The sequence below is a fragment of the Xylocopa sonorina genome, chromosome 5 (assembly GCF_050948175.1).
Source record: "Xylocopa sonorina isolate GNS202 chromosome 5, iyXylSono1_principal, whole genome shotgun sequence".
Classification (NCBI taxonomy): Eukaryota; Metazoa; Arthropoda; class Insecta; order Hymenoptera; family Apidae; genus Xylocopa; species Xylocopa sonorina.
Window position 1 is genome coordinate 12830827 of NC_135197.1, and position 16252 is coordinate 12847078.

The following is a 16252-nucleotide window of genomic DNA, read 5'->3' on the forward strand; positions in this document are numbered from 1 at the left end:
TACAATCATTCGATCGCTCTGAAAACCAGACGAACCGATGTTTGTTTTATACAAATGTAATCCTTGTTAATGGTTTTGCGCGGTTACAACATTTCATCTGCTCTCGCTAAACAGGAAAGATAAGGAAAACATGCACAACGAAACGACATCATTCGAAGCTGTTTTTGAGCAATTCACGCTCCCTATTTTCCTTTCGATTCGACGAGTCGAAGAATTTTAAAGATTCCTCGATTCAAGAACACGACGGCACTTGGCGCCAGAGTAATCATTAATACATGCTCATTTCATAAAACGTTCAACGAATTCTTTAAATCCCTTACAATGATCACAACCCATGTAAACGTAACGAAACAATGCGTCAACAAAGCGTCAATCGGCTCAAGCCGTACATCACACAGTTACGCGTACAATATCTTGAGAATAGTGTCCCTATCTCTCTTGTCCCGTGACAATTCAAACAGATCTCGAGCATTCGTGAAAACTCACTTGATACCATGCCGACTTCACCAGTCGGTTATTGCGGTAGCTTTCCAATTCTTTTCAGCCTTTTCATCCATGATCGGTTCTCGTAATTAAGAACAGGAAGCCGCTTGGACCCCATCGATCCATTGTACACACAGCTGGATTAGCATCACTTACGCGTCTACATGCAGAACGAGAATGGAAACGATCCATATAAAGCAAAAATTAACGAAAGTAACAACAATTCTGACTTCTCTACGCTTCTACAATATTTGTTAGTTTCATATTACCATACTATACGCCTACTACAAGAGATTTATAATACGCGATCATCGAAAACATTCGGGCGATTGCTTTATTCTTCAGTTTTTCTTCCCTCAAGTCTCCCCTCGTTTCGGCAAAACAGTTCTAAGTTCTAAAATCGACGCCAAACATTCCATTCGAGTTTAAAAACAAATTTAAGCCACGAGACCGCTAGAGAAGTGCATCCAGCAATCCCCAGCGCTTCCTTCTTTTCTGTTCGCGACACGCTTTTGTTTTTCTGTATTTTTTTTTCATTTTTTATCATTCTCCTTCTCTTAACCGCGATAGCCTCCTCGAGCAGCGAATTCGCTGAATTCGAAATACGCTCAAGCTGCCTTGAAATCCTTGGTAAACGCAATACAACTACCGGGCTCTTAACTAAGACAACATCAACGCTATAATATCGATCGACATATCAACCGTAAGACGTGTACACGCTTAAAGACACTGACTTCAGACAGTTGAACAGTTGGTTCATCAGAACGATAGTACAAACTGTTTGCGGACAGTCTCAGATTTGCAATAGACCTTGTAATGCGGGCACATGTCTGTCGACAGTATCTGTAGAGCAGGCACATGCTCGTACGCTAAGCGGAGAACCATGGTATGTGGAGAGAGGAGAGACGTAGCAATGGCTGCCTGTAATAATATTAATAAGAACGTTGAATATTATCCAACAGTGGAACAATCGTCATACGAGTTCCCCTTTTGTTCTTGTCAAGCCTTAAGATTAGTCGTTAGCGCTCCACCCGCGCTTGGGAAGCGGTTTTCTAAACGAACAGAAAAACGTCGGACGTAGTCGAGATTTTCATCGAGCGTACGGAATAAATTAACGCAGGACAGACAATGTAGCAAAAAAAAAGTTGAGGGTAGAATTTATCACGAGTGTTGTTTTCGTTTGCGTTTAAAAAGAGCCCTCCGCGCGAAAGGGACACGTAAAAAAACTGATGCTCGGAATCGTGCCTTGTTAGCATTGCTTACATCACTAAAGCCTGTGTTTCCCTTAAGTATTCCCTTATCGTCTATTCTTACGTTTAAAACGGCGTACAATGCACAACGCGAAATGAGCTCGACTTTCACTATCAATGATCAATAACGCGTATCTAAATCCCACTTTTCACTTTACTCTAGCTAAATAAACGGCAACACACACATTCGACACATCGCTACTATACTTTTTATTCGCTTGAAGAAGATGCTATATGTAAAGAAAAAAAAAGAAAATAGAACTACCACCCCAGTTGCCCGATTCATTGCTATTAATGATGATCATCGATACCTTTAAAAATTGTCAGATCATTTCGCCGCGAATGAAACAATGTACCTTTTTATGGCAGAGACACACACACGTTATATGTATATTATATCGTGTTGCTCTTTATGGCAATGCTTTCTGATTTCGTACAATAAGCGAGCTTTCGCGAGAGAAACGCGGAGACACGGTGAACAACTTACAAAAATCAGAAATAGTGGCCCGCTCCGGTTGCCACCTTTTCCTTTTTTTTTCCCCTTCGTGATTAAAGTGTACACGTTTACCCTTAATAACTAATATACACTTTTTTATATACAGAATAAATTAACGTATATCTAATACTAAAAAAATGATTACAACATGTCACGAGAGGCCGAGTCTGGCCTCTGAAACGCTCGCAATTTTATTCCTTCTATTATCGCTGAAGAACCTCAAGATGCTTCCAATGCGATATGTTCGTACATTCTTCGCTGTATCATTAAAAACATTTTACATTCTTGCTTTCCTTTGCCTTTTATAATGTCTTCGTTCCTTAATTATCTTTTTCCAATGTTTTTTTTCATCACTTTCTACAAGTGAATATGAAAGAATGATTTAGACAGTTGAAAAAGTTGTATGAGAGCACCAGTTCTCGCATGCGAAGTTGCGAAGTTACCTAAGTAGGTAAATGATAGCACCGATTCGCATTAACATCGATTAAATGTATTATATAGCGTGTGATCGAATGGAACGTAGAAAAGATAATATCATTATGCATACGGGAGCATCTTGTACGATAATTATTGCGGCGATAAATGTTTACCGTATATACTCGCATGATAGGCCGATTTCAAAGAACTATTTTAGAAAATTCGTTTTTTACCATCAGCCAGATTTTTTAAACAAGACACACAATCCGTACAAACACATTTGACGACACAAAATTCCACCAAACATATTTTATAAATATGTCGCAATTGAAATTAATGCTTTCCTCTTTTTTGTTTTTAATATCCAATGCGCAGGTCCAGCCTTTGCTTTATATATTATACTAAAAAACTGCATTTTTATATATATATATATATTAGATTCGATACATTGTAGAAATGAAGAAGGATTAATAATTATTAGACTCACTAAATCTGGGTCACGAGTATATACGATACGTGTTGCTTTCATTTTTTCTCTTGATTTACTTGACAAATATTACACGTATTGGAAAACTATCTGTATGCAATTCACTGACTGCTATGCTGATCCATACATGATGTGTTAATAATTAGACGTAAATGTATATGAGATCGTGTAAATACTGTAGCCCGAAGTGTTGATTACTCCAATTTCTTTCTTCTTATTTTTCCTTGCAGAGAATTAGTAACAACAATATCAACAGATTACGCTGATTTTAAAACCGTTGACATAGTATTTGATCGCAGTTGTCCTCTACTTTCATCTTGATTAAGTTTGTATCCAATGATTATATGACAAATATATTACGATTATAGAGCAGCGGTGATCCTCAAACTCCGCCACCCAAAATATCAGGAATACCCGCTAAAGCTATTTAATCAGGTATATTACTCGATGGAAGCCTATAAATACTTTATTCGAGTACAAACCACTTCTTTTTAAAGCTGTAAACTCCAAACCAGTTTACTCTTCTTTTGATTCATCATTGTTTCTGATCTTGCTCGAGTTACAACGCATATATTTTGTGTGTCCATCAGATGATCAGCTTTATTTATTTTGTAAAATGTAATTGAAACAAGAGACGAATCTTTTTTTTAAAGCAAACAATTTGTTCCGTTAGCAGATGAAGTCTGATCGTTACACGTGGACATTTTTTTGTATCTCATTACACCTTTAAACTTAATTGACTATCCGGATGATAGTTACTCAATTATTCTTCTTATCTTTTCCTGATCCAACAGTCTCGAATGTATTCGAGTGTTGCGTAGAAGAAACATTATTCGAGCCGTCAGAGCTGTCGACTTTGTACTTCTTCAATATCTTCCTTCCTTCTAAATTAGCCTCTGAATTTTTACCAGCTCCCTTTTGATGCTCGGTCGTTTTATGAGGTACAGCTGCTTTTTCGTTGCCTTGGGGCAACTTCTTGTCATGCGACGCAGTCTGCATCACTTTCTCGTTGGTTTGAGACGGCTTTTGCGACACGGCTTGCAAATAACTCTTTTCCCCGGCTTGCAATGAAACTTTTTGAGTAGATGATTGCGAGCCCTTTTCATTGGTTTGCGATGACACCTTCTGGCACGAGGTTTGGGAGCTCTTCTCGCTACTTTGCGACGACGACTTCTGACATAAAGATTGTGAACTTTTATCGCCACTTTGCAGTGGTATTTTCTGCGACGACACTTGCAAACCTTTTTCAGTGCTTTGAGAATGCTTGTTGGATACGTTTTGTACACCACGAGCTTGTACATTAGAAGAATTATCTAATCGAGCACTCTCCTCATTCTTATTAATGATCGAGACTTCTGGGTTCTTTGCACGCGAATTCTGTTCATCTGTCTTTGACACGACGCGATCACTGCGTTCGACAATACTCTCTGGCTCTGTTAATTTATTCGTAAATGTTTTATCGAACTCATCGGAAAGCAGGACTTCTTTCGTATAGTCGTCAGCTTTCGAACCTGTGGGCGAATCCTTCTCCTCTGCTATTCTTGGTAGCTGCGTGCTACCGCAAGAATTCGACATGCCCACATTTCCTAGGTTGATCGATATTCCATGAGTTATTTTTGAATAATCTGCTTTCTGTTCCGCTGTAACCTTCTTCTCCGTCTTCGGATCGTTCGATTCCTTAAAGCTCTCATTGCACTCCTCGGACGACTCTGAATACGAGGTTTGCGCGATGGTCGCACGGGGTGTCACTTTCACCACAGTGTTGGCTAACGGTGAGATGGAAGTCTTGTTCTCCGCGGAACGTGGATGAAGCCTATCTGGGCTAAGCGCCCTTCTCAGTAACGGAGATCCTGGCTCCGCTGATTTTGGCCGCCCATAGCTTTTCTTCTGGTTGTTTGGCGTTGACAAGCAGACACCTGAATCGCCCACAACATTTTTACATCAGTTACATGACTATGATCTTAAAAAGGGCACAGTATTGTTGCAAAAACACTTGTTAATTATGTCTCGATTTCTAGGTCTGTGTCCAATACCTTTCTATTCTTGGAATCATCCAAGGCTAGATACTAAAATCACTTAAACGTCGTTTATGATCGTTCAAACGTCAACTACAAGTTATTTCAATATCACAAATTCTACGTGTTCCATTATAAATACCTGGACTATAAGACTGCGTAGTGTTAGAGCTACCAGGCTGGTGTCCCGTAGGGAACGCCAACGGGCTAGGGCTCCTAGTCGGACTGGCGGGAAGCGGCGACGGACTTGGTGTTCTAGCCAACGGAGATAACGGTATGTGGCCCACTGATTTCCTGCGATTCGGCGAATGAATGTTCTTCGCCGCCGTATGCAATTTGTGCTTCAAACCGTGAAGAGTGCTCGGCCTCTGATAGTGGGATTGATTTGCGATTGTTGGCAGACTCGCAGCGGACGTCGTAGAGCCAGGGGACGAAGAGTTTGGACTTGAACAGGGGCTCGAGTTCCCGGTAGAGTGGTAAGAATCTGAGCTAACGCGATTCGTTGGTGGTGACGGACTGCAGACAGACTTCGTGCAGGCTGCAAAGAATGGTGACGTCTCCTGAGAACGCGTGAACGATTGGAAGGAACGACTGGGTGTCACCATTGACGGTGAGCAAATTCCTGCAGCCATCTGAAAAAATGTCAAAGGAGAAAGGTGTACATATATATATATATAATGTATACATGTATACGTCTCTTCATTAATAGCCATGTCATTACTTCAGAACAGGTCTGTGCAACTGCAATCTACTTTATTCTTATACACTGTTACTCCTACCCCAGCATTGTTGCAAATTGCCTAGCATATTCTCTCCTTGTAATGCTTTGTATGAATGGAACATAGTTGCACAAGCCTACTCTAGTGGATGTTAAGATGAGCTCTCTTTCCTCTAATGCTCAAATATAATATCTTGTGATCGGTGTACAGTGTAAAACTTTGATATTGTCACGGTCAATTAAGAAAAAAAAAAAAGACAGACACCTAAAGCTGCCACGTGATTATAAGTAAATGAGTAATATCGATCAAAGAAACAGCAAATAAAACAATTAGCAAAAAGTTCACGTTACGAAAAATCATACCATAAGTGGAGGTTTGCTGTCGCTGGATAGAATGGGTGCTGACAATGGACAACTGATAGTTAATGGCTGCAATTAAAAAAAAGTAACACTTAACGTAATAACGTGTGTTGCGTACAAGTTGCCGGTGCATTAGTATTTATGCGCGTAGTAGTAGTAGTAGTAATAGTCTCGTGTTAAAAGAAAAAATATAACATATAAATATACATTCATCACTCGGCGCAGTTTTTTTTGTAAATCTTCACAAAAGTGATATGACAAAGGCGACAAACATGTATCGTCACAGTGACTCATTTCGACTAAAAAAAGGTTACAGAAGCGAGAAACGAGAAATTCACTTCTTCTATACCTGTTGCATCTCTACGCTAGCTCGTTTTGAACTAATTCGTTTAAAAAGGGACGTTTTTCGTTTTTTATCGGAATGATCACGCTTCAGTTTCCGCTGCTTATGCAGCGTTCTGCGTGCCATTTTGCTCTGTGCCAGATCTCTTCTCCGTCCGCCCGTTTTAATGCTAGTATTCTCTAACGGTGTGCTACGCAGCGTTACGTGATCACCGCCGCTTAGCATCAACTGAAGAACTTGTATATGATATAAACCCTGTACTGGCTCGCCGTTTATATGCGTTATTAAATCCCCTGGTCTCAAACCAGCTTCAAACGCTGGGCTGGATTGATCGACAGCCTGTAGAATATTAGATAAACTTGATTAGCCTCTTGTACCGAATTTTAACTGCACTCAATTATTTGTAACGCACCATAACTAAGTGATGCATCGTGTAAAAATCGCTGTCACCATAATATACTCTAATAGTGTGTACAGTAAACCCAAATCCGCATGGTCCTCGTCGAATGATAATAGGAGGCTTCAAACTAGTTACTAGTGGACTTAACTCGCGACAGGGGGACGTATCTCTCGAAGAGGCAGTAGACGATCCACCGGGAGATTCGATCGGTTGAGTATTTAATGATGCATCGTCTAAAAAATATAATCTATAGTTTACGATCGAGTACGAAAAATAGCAAATAACCTGACCGACAATTAAAAACGTACAAGAGAAGTCACTGGTTGGTATCACCAATGACAATCCACTGGTGGACGCGGACTTAATTACGGACCGCGATTTCTGTTTCGCGGACGGTATAATTGGCATGGCGTTAAACGATTCGAAGGAATCGGTGCTAGAATTATGCTTGCTCTCCTCGGTTGTATCTCTGTTCGTTGCGATCAGATCCAACCTGAAATAAAATCCGTTTGTAACACGTGTAACATATGTAATAATTTGTTTATCCAAATCGTGCTCCAAAAAGTGAATGAGTTGGTCTAGGTCGGGTTGCACGTACACATATGTTCTGGTATTGAATTTGATACGGGGAAGGTGTTAATTTCGTTCAACGGGCGATCATAATGTTTGGGAAGATGTATGTCTGAATGACTCACATGTGTTCATCATCAATGCATATACTGAACCTGGGCAGCTTGTTACGGGAATGCACGTGCCGTTTTCTCTGGATCTGTGGACTGATATCCTCAGACTCCGTTTGCGAAGAATCAGGCGTGCTTAAACTGATGGATGTTCCATCTATCTGACTGTTCTTAATAACCGTTAATTGAGACTCGCCACTGGTCACCGTAGTGAGGCTTGTGAACGACGTATTGGATTTGTCCAACACCTTTGGAGGTGTCTCGATGCACGTAGTGTCCTTAATGGACGAAGAGGAACGGCTCTTTTCCGACGGTGTCGATTCCGCTAACTTGGATGGAGGCGTCGTTGAACTGTTCGATCCGAGAGACAATTGCGCGACAGTGCGTTCGAGCTCAGTACGGAATAATTGTTTCTTTGAGACGTCCAACTCTGAATGCTCGGGATTTATCTGCGGTGGACGGGTTTGAGATATCTTTCGCGACTGCGGGGAATATGAAGAAAACGATCCGAACAGGGGAGAGTCATCCGTATCGTCGGTATCATCGCCTATATCATGATTATATCTATCCATACGAGCTGGAATATTAGTTATAGTTACGGTATTGAATCGATATCTATATCGTCTACGTTGTGCGTGTTATACTTACTATCGAAGTAACTTGTATCTTCATCATTGATTAGTTGCGGCACGAATTCAGCCTTTTGCCTAAGTAGGCTGTTCCAATTTACTCCGTAAAAATACGGATGCTCTTTGACCTCGTGAGATCCACCGGTGCCTAGTCGATCTCTAGCACTTTGCTGGAGCAAGGCTGTTATAATATCTTTAGCCTCTGGCTGAACAGCCCAATCATCCTCATCTGGCCATTCGATATCATCTAGGAGAAGAACCTCCGTTTATTATTCTTTCTTATAGTTTTTTTTTTTTTACGACATATCGATATTTACCGTTAACCGTATGAGCAAATAACTCTTCCGGAGTTTCACCAAAAAATGGTACACAGCCAATTAAAAATTCGTACAGTATAATGCCCATGGACCACCAGTCAACAGGTTTCCCATATCCCTGACGCAATATAACTTCAGGTGCGATATATTCGGGTGTACCGAACACCTGTTTGTCTGAAAATTGCTTCGTATCCCTATCAATGTATCCCTCATAAAGGTTTGTCGCCACTGAAACGTAAAACACTCATCTTGCCATCTACTACTATACATTTCAAGAACCTTCATTTCTGAATCACTTACGGGACATAAGACCCATCTTACTGAGACCAAAGTCGGTAAGTTTAATGTGACCAAGAGCAGTAATAAGTAAACTGAAAAGGAAATTTTATTTTAATCCAGACATGCAACTATGTCCCGCGTTACTCGATGTTTAAACATATATTTTGAATAAGAATAATATGTTTATGTACTTGTCAGGTTTCAGATCTCGATGAACAATACCATAGCTATGCAGATATTCGACAGCTAAAACGGTCTCGGCGAAATAAAATCGTGCCATATCCGGTGGCAGCGGACCGATATTCTTTAAAAGATTTGCACAATCACCACCTTCTACGTATTCCATTACCAAACACAAGTGTTTCTACAATCATAGAATTGTTAAAAAATCTTATTTTATCTTTCAAAAAATAATAATAATGTGTATACACACTTTTGTTTCAAAACTGCAATACATAGAAACTACAAACGGATTGTCTGTGAAGCTCATAATGTCTCTCTCGGCAAATACTTGTTCCACTTGGTTTCGCAACATTAAATTATTCTTATTAATCTTCTTCATTGCGAATCTCTGTCGCGTAGTTTTCTCTTTAACCAAATATACTGCGCCGTATGCTCCGTTACTGATAAGTTTCAACACTTCGTAATCACTTTCGCACGGAACGCGGTGAGATTTTTCCTCATCCTTATTTGGACTTGAAGCGATTTGTAAGTTACTATCGCTTGAACTTGCCGAGTCCTCTAACTTATTTAAATCTTCTTGCAGTTCTAAGAATGTGAAAGCACATTCAAAATTATCTTTTTGCACATGTTGATGGGAGAAAGCCTGAATCAAGCAACAAATGTTACCTGATATTGGGTCTCTGTTAAGAGAAAGCTTGTTAATAATATACTGAGGTAAATCTGTCTTTATTCCCGCGGTAATTTTTGCTTGGCCTTCTGCCTGTTCGAGTAAATGATAGAACTCTTCAGGATCGAATTCTAAGCATTCTAATAAACGAGCTGGGCGCGATATTACCAATAACAACTTTTTAATAAGGCCCGTTAATCTGGTTGCTGCTTCGAGTGATTTATCTTTCGTCTGGAAATGATAAAGTTTACTTATTACTTAAACAAGTAAGTTTATTATTATTTTACCACATAAGTTTTTACTGGCTTACCTCCATTAACAAATGTTCCAAATTTTCGCTCATTTCATAAAAATATCTAGTTGTAATTAACTTCTCCTGAGATTTTTGTAAGCAGTCTCTCGCCATTTCGATCACCTGATGATGCACGAATCGTAAAATTGGTAATGAATCTTGAGTCATATTTGCCATTACTTCATATTCATCCAGCTCCTTGTTTTCATTGATAAAATTAGTCAAACGTTCCTCCATTTGCTGTGTTGCCTAATCAAACAATTCTCAGGTAAAATAACACCATTACAATGTAAACGTGACATTTTGTTTTTGCGATTAATACCTTTGGGAATCTTTCTTTATAAAGGGTATTCATCATAACAATTTCGCTGTCCAAAACGGGAGACCGACTCGGACTACTGTAATTTGAACGAACACGTACAATTAAGTAAATGTTACGAACAATACGCCTCCAAATTTTCTGAAAAATAGAAATTATTTTAACCCTTTGCGGCACAAGCTTGTAAACGATGTTTTTCTTTTAAATACAAGCATTAGTCACAAGTTGATGAACATTGTACTTTCATTTCAGAGAAACATGAGAGACTAGGTGGTTCCACGAAACAACCACTAGTGCCACAAAGGATTAATAGTATTTACCTCAAACTTCGTGAACGCGGTCTATGTAACGGCGATCTACGACCTTCCTCGTCGAGACTGAGAGACACGCTGCCTGGAATACTAGCGATACTGGAACCCGGGAAGCCTGGGTGCGAAGAACACGGTGTACCGGGTTTAGAGAAATGGCAAGAGAGCATACGCAATTCGTCCTTGGTAGGAACGTTCGGAAGTTGGTGCAAGCGTTCTTGACTCGAGTACTGTGACTAATTAAGTAAATTTCTAAATGATTTTTTTCCCATCGTTAAATATGTATCCTTAAGCTTGTTCTAAATCGGATAACTAACCGAGACGTTACTGGAACCTGGCGTCGTTCCATATCCGCTAGACGGCAAACTGGCAACCGACCATCTTCTGCCATCTCCAGTTCCTGTGGCACCTCCACCGATCCTTAAATGTTGTACACGTTTAAACAGGAACGATTAACTATACACGGTTAATACTATACACGTTACTTAATAGGACTATCATGGAAAGTATTTTCGAAATGATAATATAATCAGAAACGAGGTAGCCACTATAGTAACAGGAATATCTTACAGCCATGTTCTTCGTTTTTTATGAAAGATTTCACAGCCTAGCTGCATCACCATTTGTTTTCTTTACTATTAATAATGTATTAAAAATATAATGCTCGCAATGGCGACACCTACTTATATAGGTAACCAGATCAAATTTACACAGACTAAAAGTAGGTATGAAACAGATACCTTTTAATTGGTGCAAAAGCAAAGTGTGGACTGGATGACATCCTAGGACTCTCTAGGGGACTGCCTACGATCGGTACGAACGCTATATCGGAAAACAAACAGCGAAAAAATTAATTTTCTATAGTATTTAGGACGTATAAATAATTAAAAGTAGAAGGTAAATAAATAAAAAGAAACTTTCGTTTTAAGGATATTATTCGAGGATAGACGTTAAAAGTTTCTAAATCTAACAAAATTTCAGAATAAATTTACAGGTGAACTGCAAGTTGTATTACACCTGCATTACTGTATTTTAAATATGGATAGATGTACGTACATATGTACAGTTTAAAATATTTAGTAAAGTCGTGCCAGAATGCTTATATAATGTTCTGATAAAACGTATATAGCATACATAAATACTCTGTACATAAACAATACACAAGGTATATTGTTAGAAAATCACTCGGACAACATGTAACGATTAACAGCATTGACACCTACATACCTGATAATGGTGAATGACAACGTGGCAGAGTTGGAGATGTTGTTGCGATAAAAGATTTGCGATGAGCTGCTTTAGCAGCACGTCGAGGAATGTTAAAATCACGCTAAAAAGATACACTTATTATCAATGTATTTTATACGATGATTTATACGTAACGTGTGATTCGAATGTATAATCAAGCCACTGACCACGTGAACGGATAAAGAAGGTGCAGACTTCCCAATCGCGGAATTCCTCATTCGAACCAAATTTGACAGTTCTCCGCTAACTAGAAACATAGAATGGTTAGAACCACAGACAGAAAAATAGAGGGATGGTTAAAGTAACAAAAGAACTATATTAACCAGGTCGAACTGGAGCTTCCTTGCTCTCTATTTTAGATGGAATAGAACGTTTTTGCACTTCTGTCTCAGTGCTACAAGTAGATTCTTCGTTTTCTGCCTGATCAAACACAAGCACTCTGGCTGAATTGCCATGAGAGCGAAGACGTGGCCTGCTAGGTCTGTTTCTATTCGGATCCATGTTTCTGCTATTGTTTTTTCCCTCGACAATTTAAGTTACCTACAAGCGAATAAATTTATCCAACTTCTCTCTCTCTCTCTCTCTCTCTTGTTATCTTGGAAGTGAGAAACAATATGAAAGATAACAAGAAACTTCGAACTCGTTGCGCTAAAAATGCGAGTAATTGTTAGTAGAAAAAAAAAAAAAATAGCGTGTATACCTGACAGAACCCGTTTTATTCACAAGAGAAAGAAGAAGAGCAAAAGCGTGTCCGACGACCGAGACCGTTGCCGAAAAGTTCACAATCCATTCTTCCTCGTGAAAGTCCGATCTGACGTCGGGACTGACAGTTCAAAATCGGCCGTGAGCACAGCCCGTAGAAGCATCTCGTGGTGACCGCAGTTTCGATGCCACGGAACCCCGTCCCGCGTACAATCCTCTCCGTACGTTGTTGCCGCCGCTCTGTTGCATGAAAATTCATAACATATACAAGAGGGGACAGGAAGCAAAATCGCGGGCTGGTCGATTGAATAGGGAACCGTATAGGCGGTTCGAGGAACCCGTGGCGAGGGGAGACCGTTTTTAAATAAGATATATATATATATACATATACCTGTAGCCAAAAGGCGAAGAGTGAACAAGAGAGAGAGAGAGAGAGAGAGAGAGAGAGAGAGAGAGAGAGAGAGAGGGAGAGGGAGGGAGGGAGAGAGAGAGAGAGAGAGAAAGAGACGCGAGTCCTTTGAAGAAAGAGAACCAGGATACAGAAGGTCCCGACGCGGTACGAAGAAGAGAAGAAAACACACAACACAAGTTAGTCGCACATAATGGATACGAAGAGAGCGGGAGGATGATAAAAGGTGCGGCGATTTACCGGGCAGAACGGGCATGTCCTCGGAGGACAAGCGGCCCGGGAGTGAGCAGGTGTCGTAGTCCCGGGTCTAGACTCGCATTTTTCTCCTGGCCGCAGATATTAATTACGAAACGCGGACCCCGACCATGGGTTGTGACTCATGATGGACGTACACACGCGTACGTTCCCCGCACGCGCACACGTACACGATGCCCGCGTGCACCATCATCAACACACGGAACGCACGCGCAAACGCCGACCGTCCATGAAAACGCGCACAAATGCACGCATCCTTGGCCGCGAGCTGCACCCGAGAATCAACACCGAACCCTTTATAGCCGACGTACTGGCCTATACGCGTTCTCGCACCGCCTCTATTCTTCCTACATGGACCTGGTCGTTTCTTATATTCAACGCGCGATCGAACCTTCCTAATTTGCGCCACGATCAATTTCCTTCCCTCCTATCGATCCCCTCGACGAAGATCGCTGCGTTCCACCACCGCGTTTCGTTTCGCGAATGCCAACGAGCTCTCCTCTAACCTTTTTGAAATTTACCGCGTCACGTCGATACCGATCCACTTTCGCTTTCGACACGTTCGATCGTTTCGAGGCGATACTCGTTCCGGGACGCGGATGCCTTCGGTCCTTTCTGTTGTTCGTACGCTAACGCTGCTAAACGTTATAAATAGATTCGGATAATTAATGGGGAAATGATGCGGCGAGTTATTTCGGGTTCCTTTTGAAGTTTAAAGTCATAGGCACGCTTTGTTGATCGTGACCGCGTTCGTAAACATTCTGCAGCCGATATAGATATAGCTCGACGCCTCTAACAGCGCTTCTGTCGATTGTACATTAAAAATTAACTGGATCATCGAACGCGATGCACCTTGAACATTCTAAATTTAAGGTTAATTTGAAAATAAAACTCATACTTCGATAGTATTGACATCACTCTCAGCCTACTATTAATCGATCTTGAACTAGAATCGATTCTGGCCTAATGACATACAGCATGGTCCATTCGAGGAGCAATCTGCGTTCGCGTAACCTCGCGCAATTAAGCACCTCGCAGTTCATCGAGTGGAAGATACGTTGATTAATTTTTTACTGTAACGCATAATCCTATTTTCTATTCTTTTATGTCAATTTAGTAGTTTAAATCAATGTTCCGATAGATGTAATTAATTTTCAATAAAATTTTATTTTAAATACCCGTGGCGCCATCTCTGAGAAAAGTGCTCAAACTGGTCGCGCAGCGTTACCGACAGCGAAGTGAACTACCGACAGTAGTGGCGCCATCTCTGTGAGAAGCGCTGAACTAAATGGGGAACTAGTTTCAGCATTTTCCACAGAGATGGCGCCACTGCTGCGAAATTATACATTTAAGCATTTAGCGCCAGATTTGAGAGGATGTGTTACATATTACAAATATATTGAATTTTATTGTTCAATTATTTAATTCTTTCTTGTTTCTGTTAATAGATCTCACGGAAAGGAAAACAAAGGAAGACTTTGATCGAACAGAATTATTTCGACTGTATTTTAAGAAGAAAGAATGACGAAGAAAGGAAGAAAGAAAGAATATGGGAGAGAAGAAAGAACAGGGAATGCGTTCTAGCAAGAAATTAAAATAAAACTACTGAGATATACAATAAGTTACATTAAAACCAATATATATATTGTATGTAGTAATTTATTGTACATTTTATCAGTGTTATTCTAATTTACTGTGTACTTTAACAGGTTTAATGTATGTTCTTATAGATTTCGGAAGTTTTATTATATTATATTACTAGTTTTATTCTAATTTATTGTATATTTCAATACTTTTGTTGTAAGTTCTTGTATATTTCATTACTTTTATTGCAATTTCTTGTATATTTCAATAGATTTATTGCAAGATCTGGTATATTTCACTAGTTTCATAGTAATTTATTGTAATCTATTGTATATATTAATAGTTTTATTCTAATTTATTTTATATTTCCCACTTGGATGGTAAGAGAGATACCGACCCTCCTTTAGAACCCGTGGCGCCATCTCTGTGGAGACTGGTGAAACTAGTTCCCCATTTAGTTCAGCGCTTCTCACAGAGATGGCGCCACGGGTTCTAGAGGAGGGTCGGTATCTCTCTTACCTTCCAAGCGCGAAATATAAAATAAATTAGAATAAAACTATTGAAATATACATCCCAACAACACAACTTCGTCACAGTAAGAGCACTGTGATGTGATGAATTTGTGTTGTCGGGGTTATTGTAATAAGTCTTTATTATAAATGAGAAATACTGTAACCTGTATGTTTTATTAATTTAATTAAAAATAAATTAATTATTTGAAATGAAAGCAACGTGTTTGATTATTTACTTTCATCCCTACAGTCCTACAATCCTTTCCCATTAAAATCTTCACAAAATAGTAGATAGCTGCATATACAGTATAAGATAGAACGTCCGAAAATTGGAGTTTCTCCATCAAAATACGGGATTTCAGATTTTGTATCAGGAGAACATGACGTCACAGGAGGTATCGGAAATTCCAGGAATTCTCGATGACGTCATTTCCAAGAAGTGGCACTTTGGGATACCTCCTATAATGTTATGTTCTCCTGATACATTGCCAATTTTTCGATCGAAAATCTGAAAATCCGACTTTGTATCAGGAGAACATGACGTCACAGGAGGTATCGGAAATTCCAGGAATTCTCGATGACGTCATTTCCAAGAAGTGGCACTATTCGGATACCTCCTATGACGTCATGTTCACCTGATACATTGCCGATTTTTCGACCAAAATCTTGAAAATCCGACTTTGTATCAGGAGAACATAAGTAGTGAGGAGGTATGCGTGCCACTTCTAGGAAAATGACGTCACTTCCAGGAGTCGCCGAAATTCCAGGAATTCCCGATGACGACATTTCCAAGAAGTGGCACTATTCGGATACCTCCTATGACGTCATGTTCTCCTGATACATTGCCGATTTCTCGACTAAAATCTTGAAAATCCGACTTTGTATCAGGAGAACATGAC

At 39.9% G+C, this 16252-nt stretch overlaps 1 protein-coding gene and 1 long non-coding RNA gene across 5 annotated transcripts; one reads left to right on the top strand and one right to left on the bottom strand.

The window, feature by feature from the left end:
• Positions 1-2353: 2353 nt before the first annotated feature.
• On the bottom strand, positions 2354-13404 carry Dop (microtubule-associated serine/threonine (MAST) protein kinase dop). 3 transcript variants are annotated; one of them, XM_076895707.1, is made up of 23 exons: positions 13243-13404; positions 12592-12833; positions 12215-12431; positions 12059-12138; positions 11871-11973; positions 11384-11465; positions 10961-11063; positions 10656-10879; positions 10339-10414; positions 10035-10265; positions 9724-9955; positions 9308-9642; positions 9066-9238; positions 8896-8966; positions 8596-8823; positions 8298-8525; positions 7665-8226; positions 7278-7462; positions 6982-7202; positions 6576-6908; positions 6230-6295; positions 5291-5780; positions 2354-5049 (listed from the first exon to the last, which is right to left on the bottom strand). In XM_076895707.1, exons 3-23 carry the CDS (start codon positions 12390-12392, stop codon positions 3893-3895), a joined length of 5358 nt encoding a protein of 1785 aa, XP_076751822.1. In that variant the 5' UTR covers positions 12393-12431; positions 12592-12833; positions 13243-13404; the 3' UTR covers positions 2354-3892. The 3 variants fall into 3 exon arrangements, with proteins under 3 accessions (XP_076751822.1, XP_076751823.1, XP_076751824.1); XM_076895708.1 differs by lacking the exons at positions 11384-11465; positions 11871-11973; positions 12059-12138; ... (1 more) ...; positions 12592-12833; positions 13243-13404 and adding an exon at positions 11214-11281; XM_076895709.1 differs by lacking the exons at positions 10961-11063; positions 11384-11465; positions 11871-11973; ... (2 more) ...; positions 12592-12833; positions 13243-13404 and having other exon boundaries at positions 10339-10476; positions 10656-10793.
• Positions 5226-10727, top strand: LOC143423979 (uncharacterized). 2 transcript variants are annotated; one of them, XR_013101864.1, is made up of 5 exons: positions 5226-5422; positions 5550-5758; positions 9641-9771; positions 10363-10443; positions 10588-10727. It is a non-coding gene; the product is annotated as an uncharacterized LOC143423979 (long non-coding RNA). The 2 variants fall into 2 exon arrangements; XR_013101865.1 differs by lacking the exons at positions 9641-9771; positions 10363-10443 and having other exon boundaries at positions 10588-10725.
• Positions 13405-16252: the final 2848 nt, after the last annotated feature.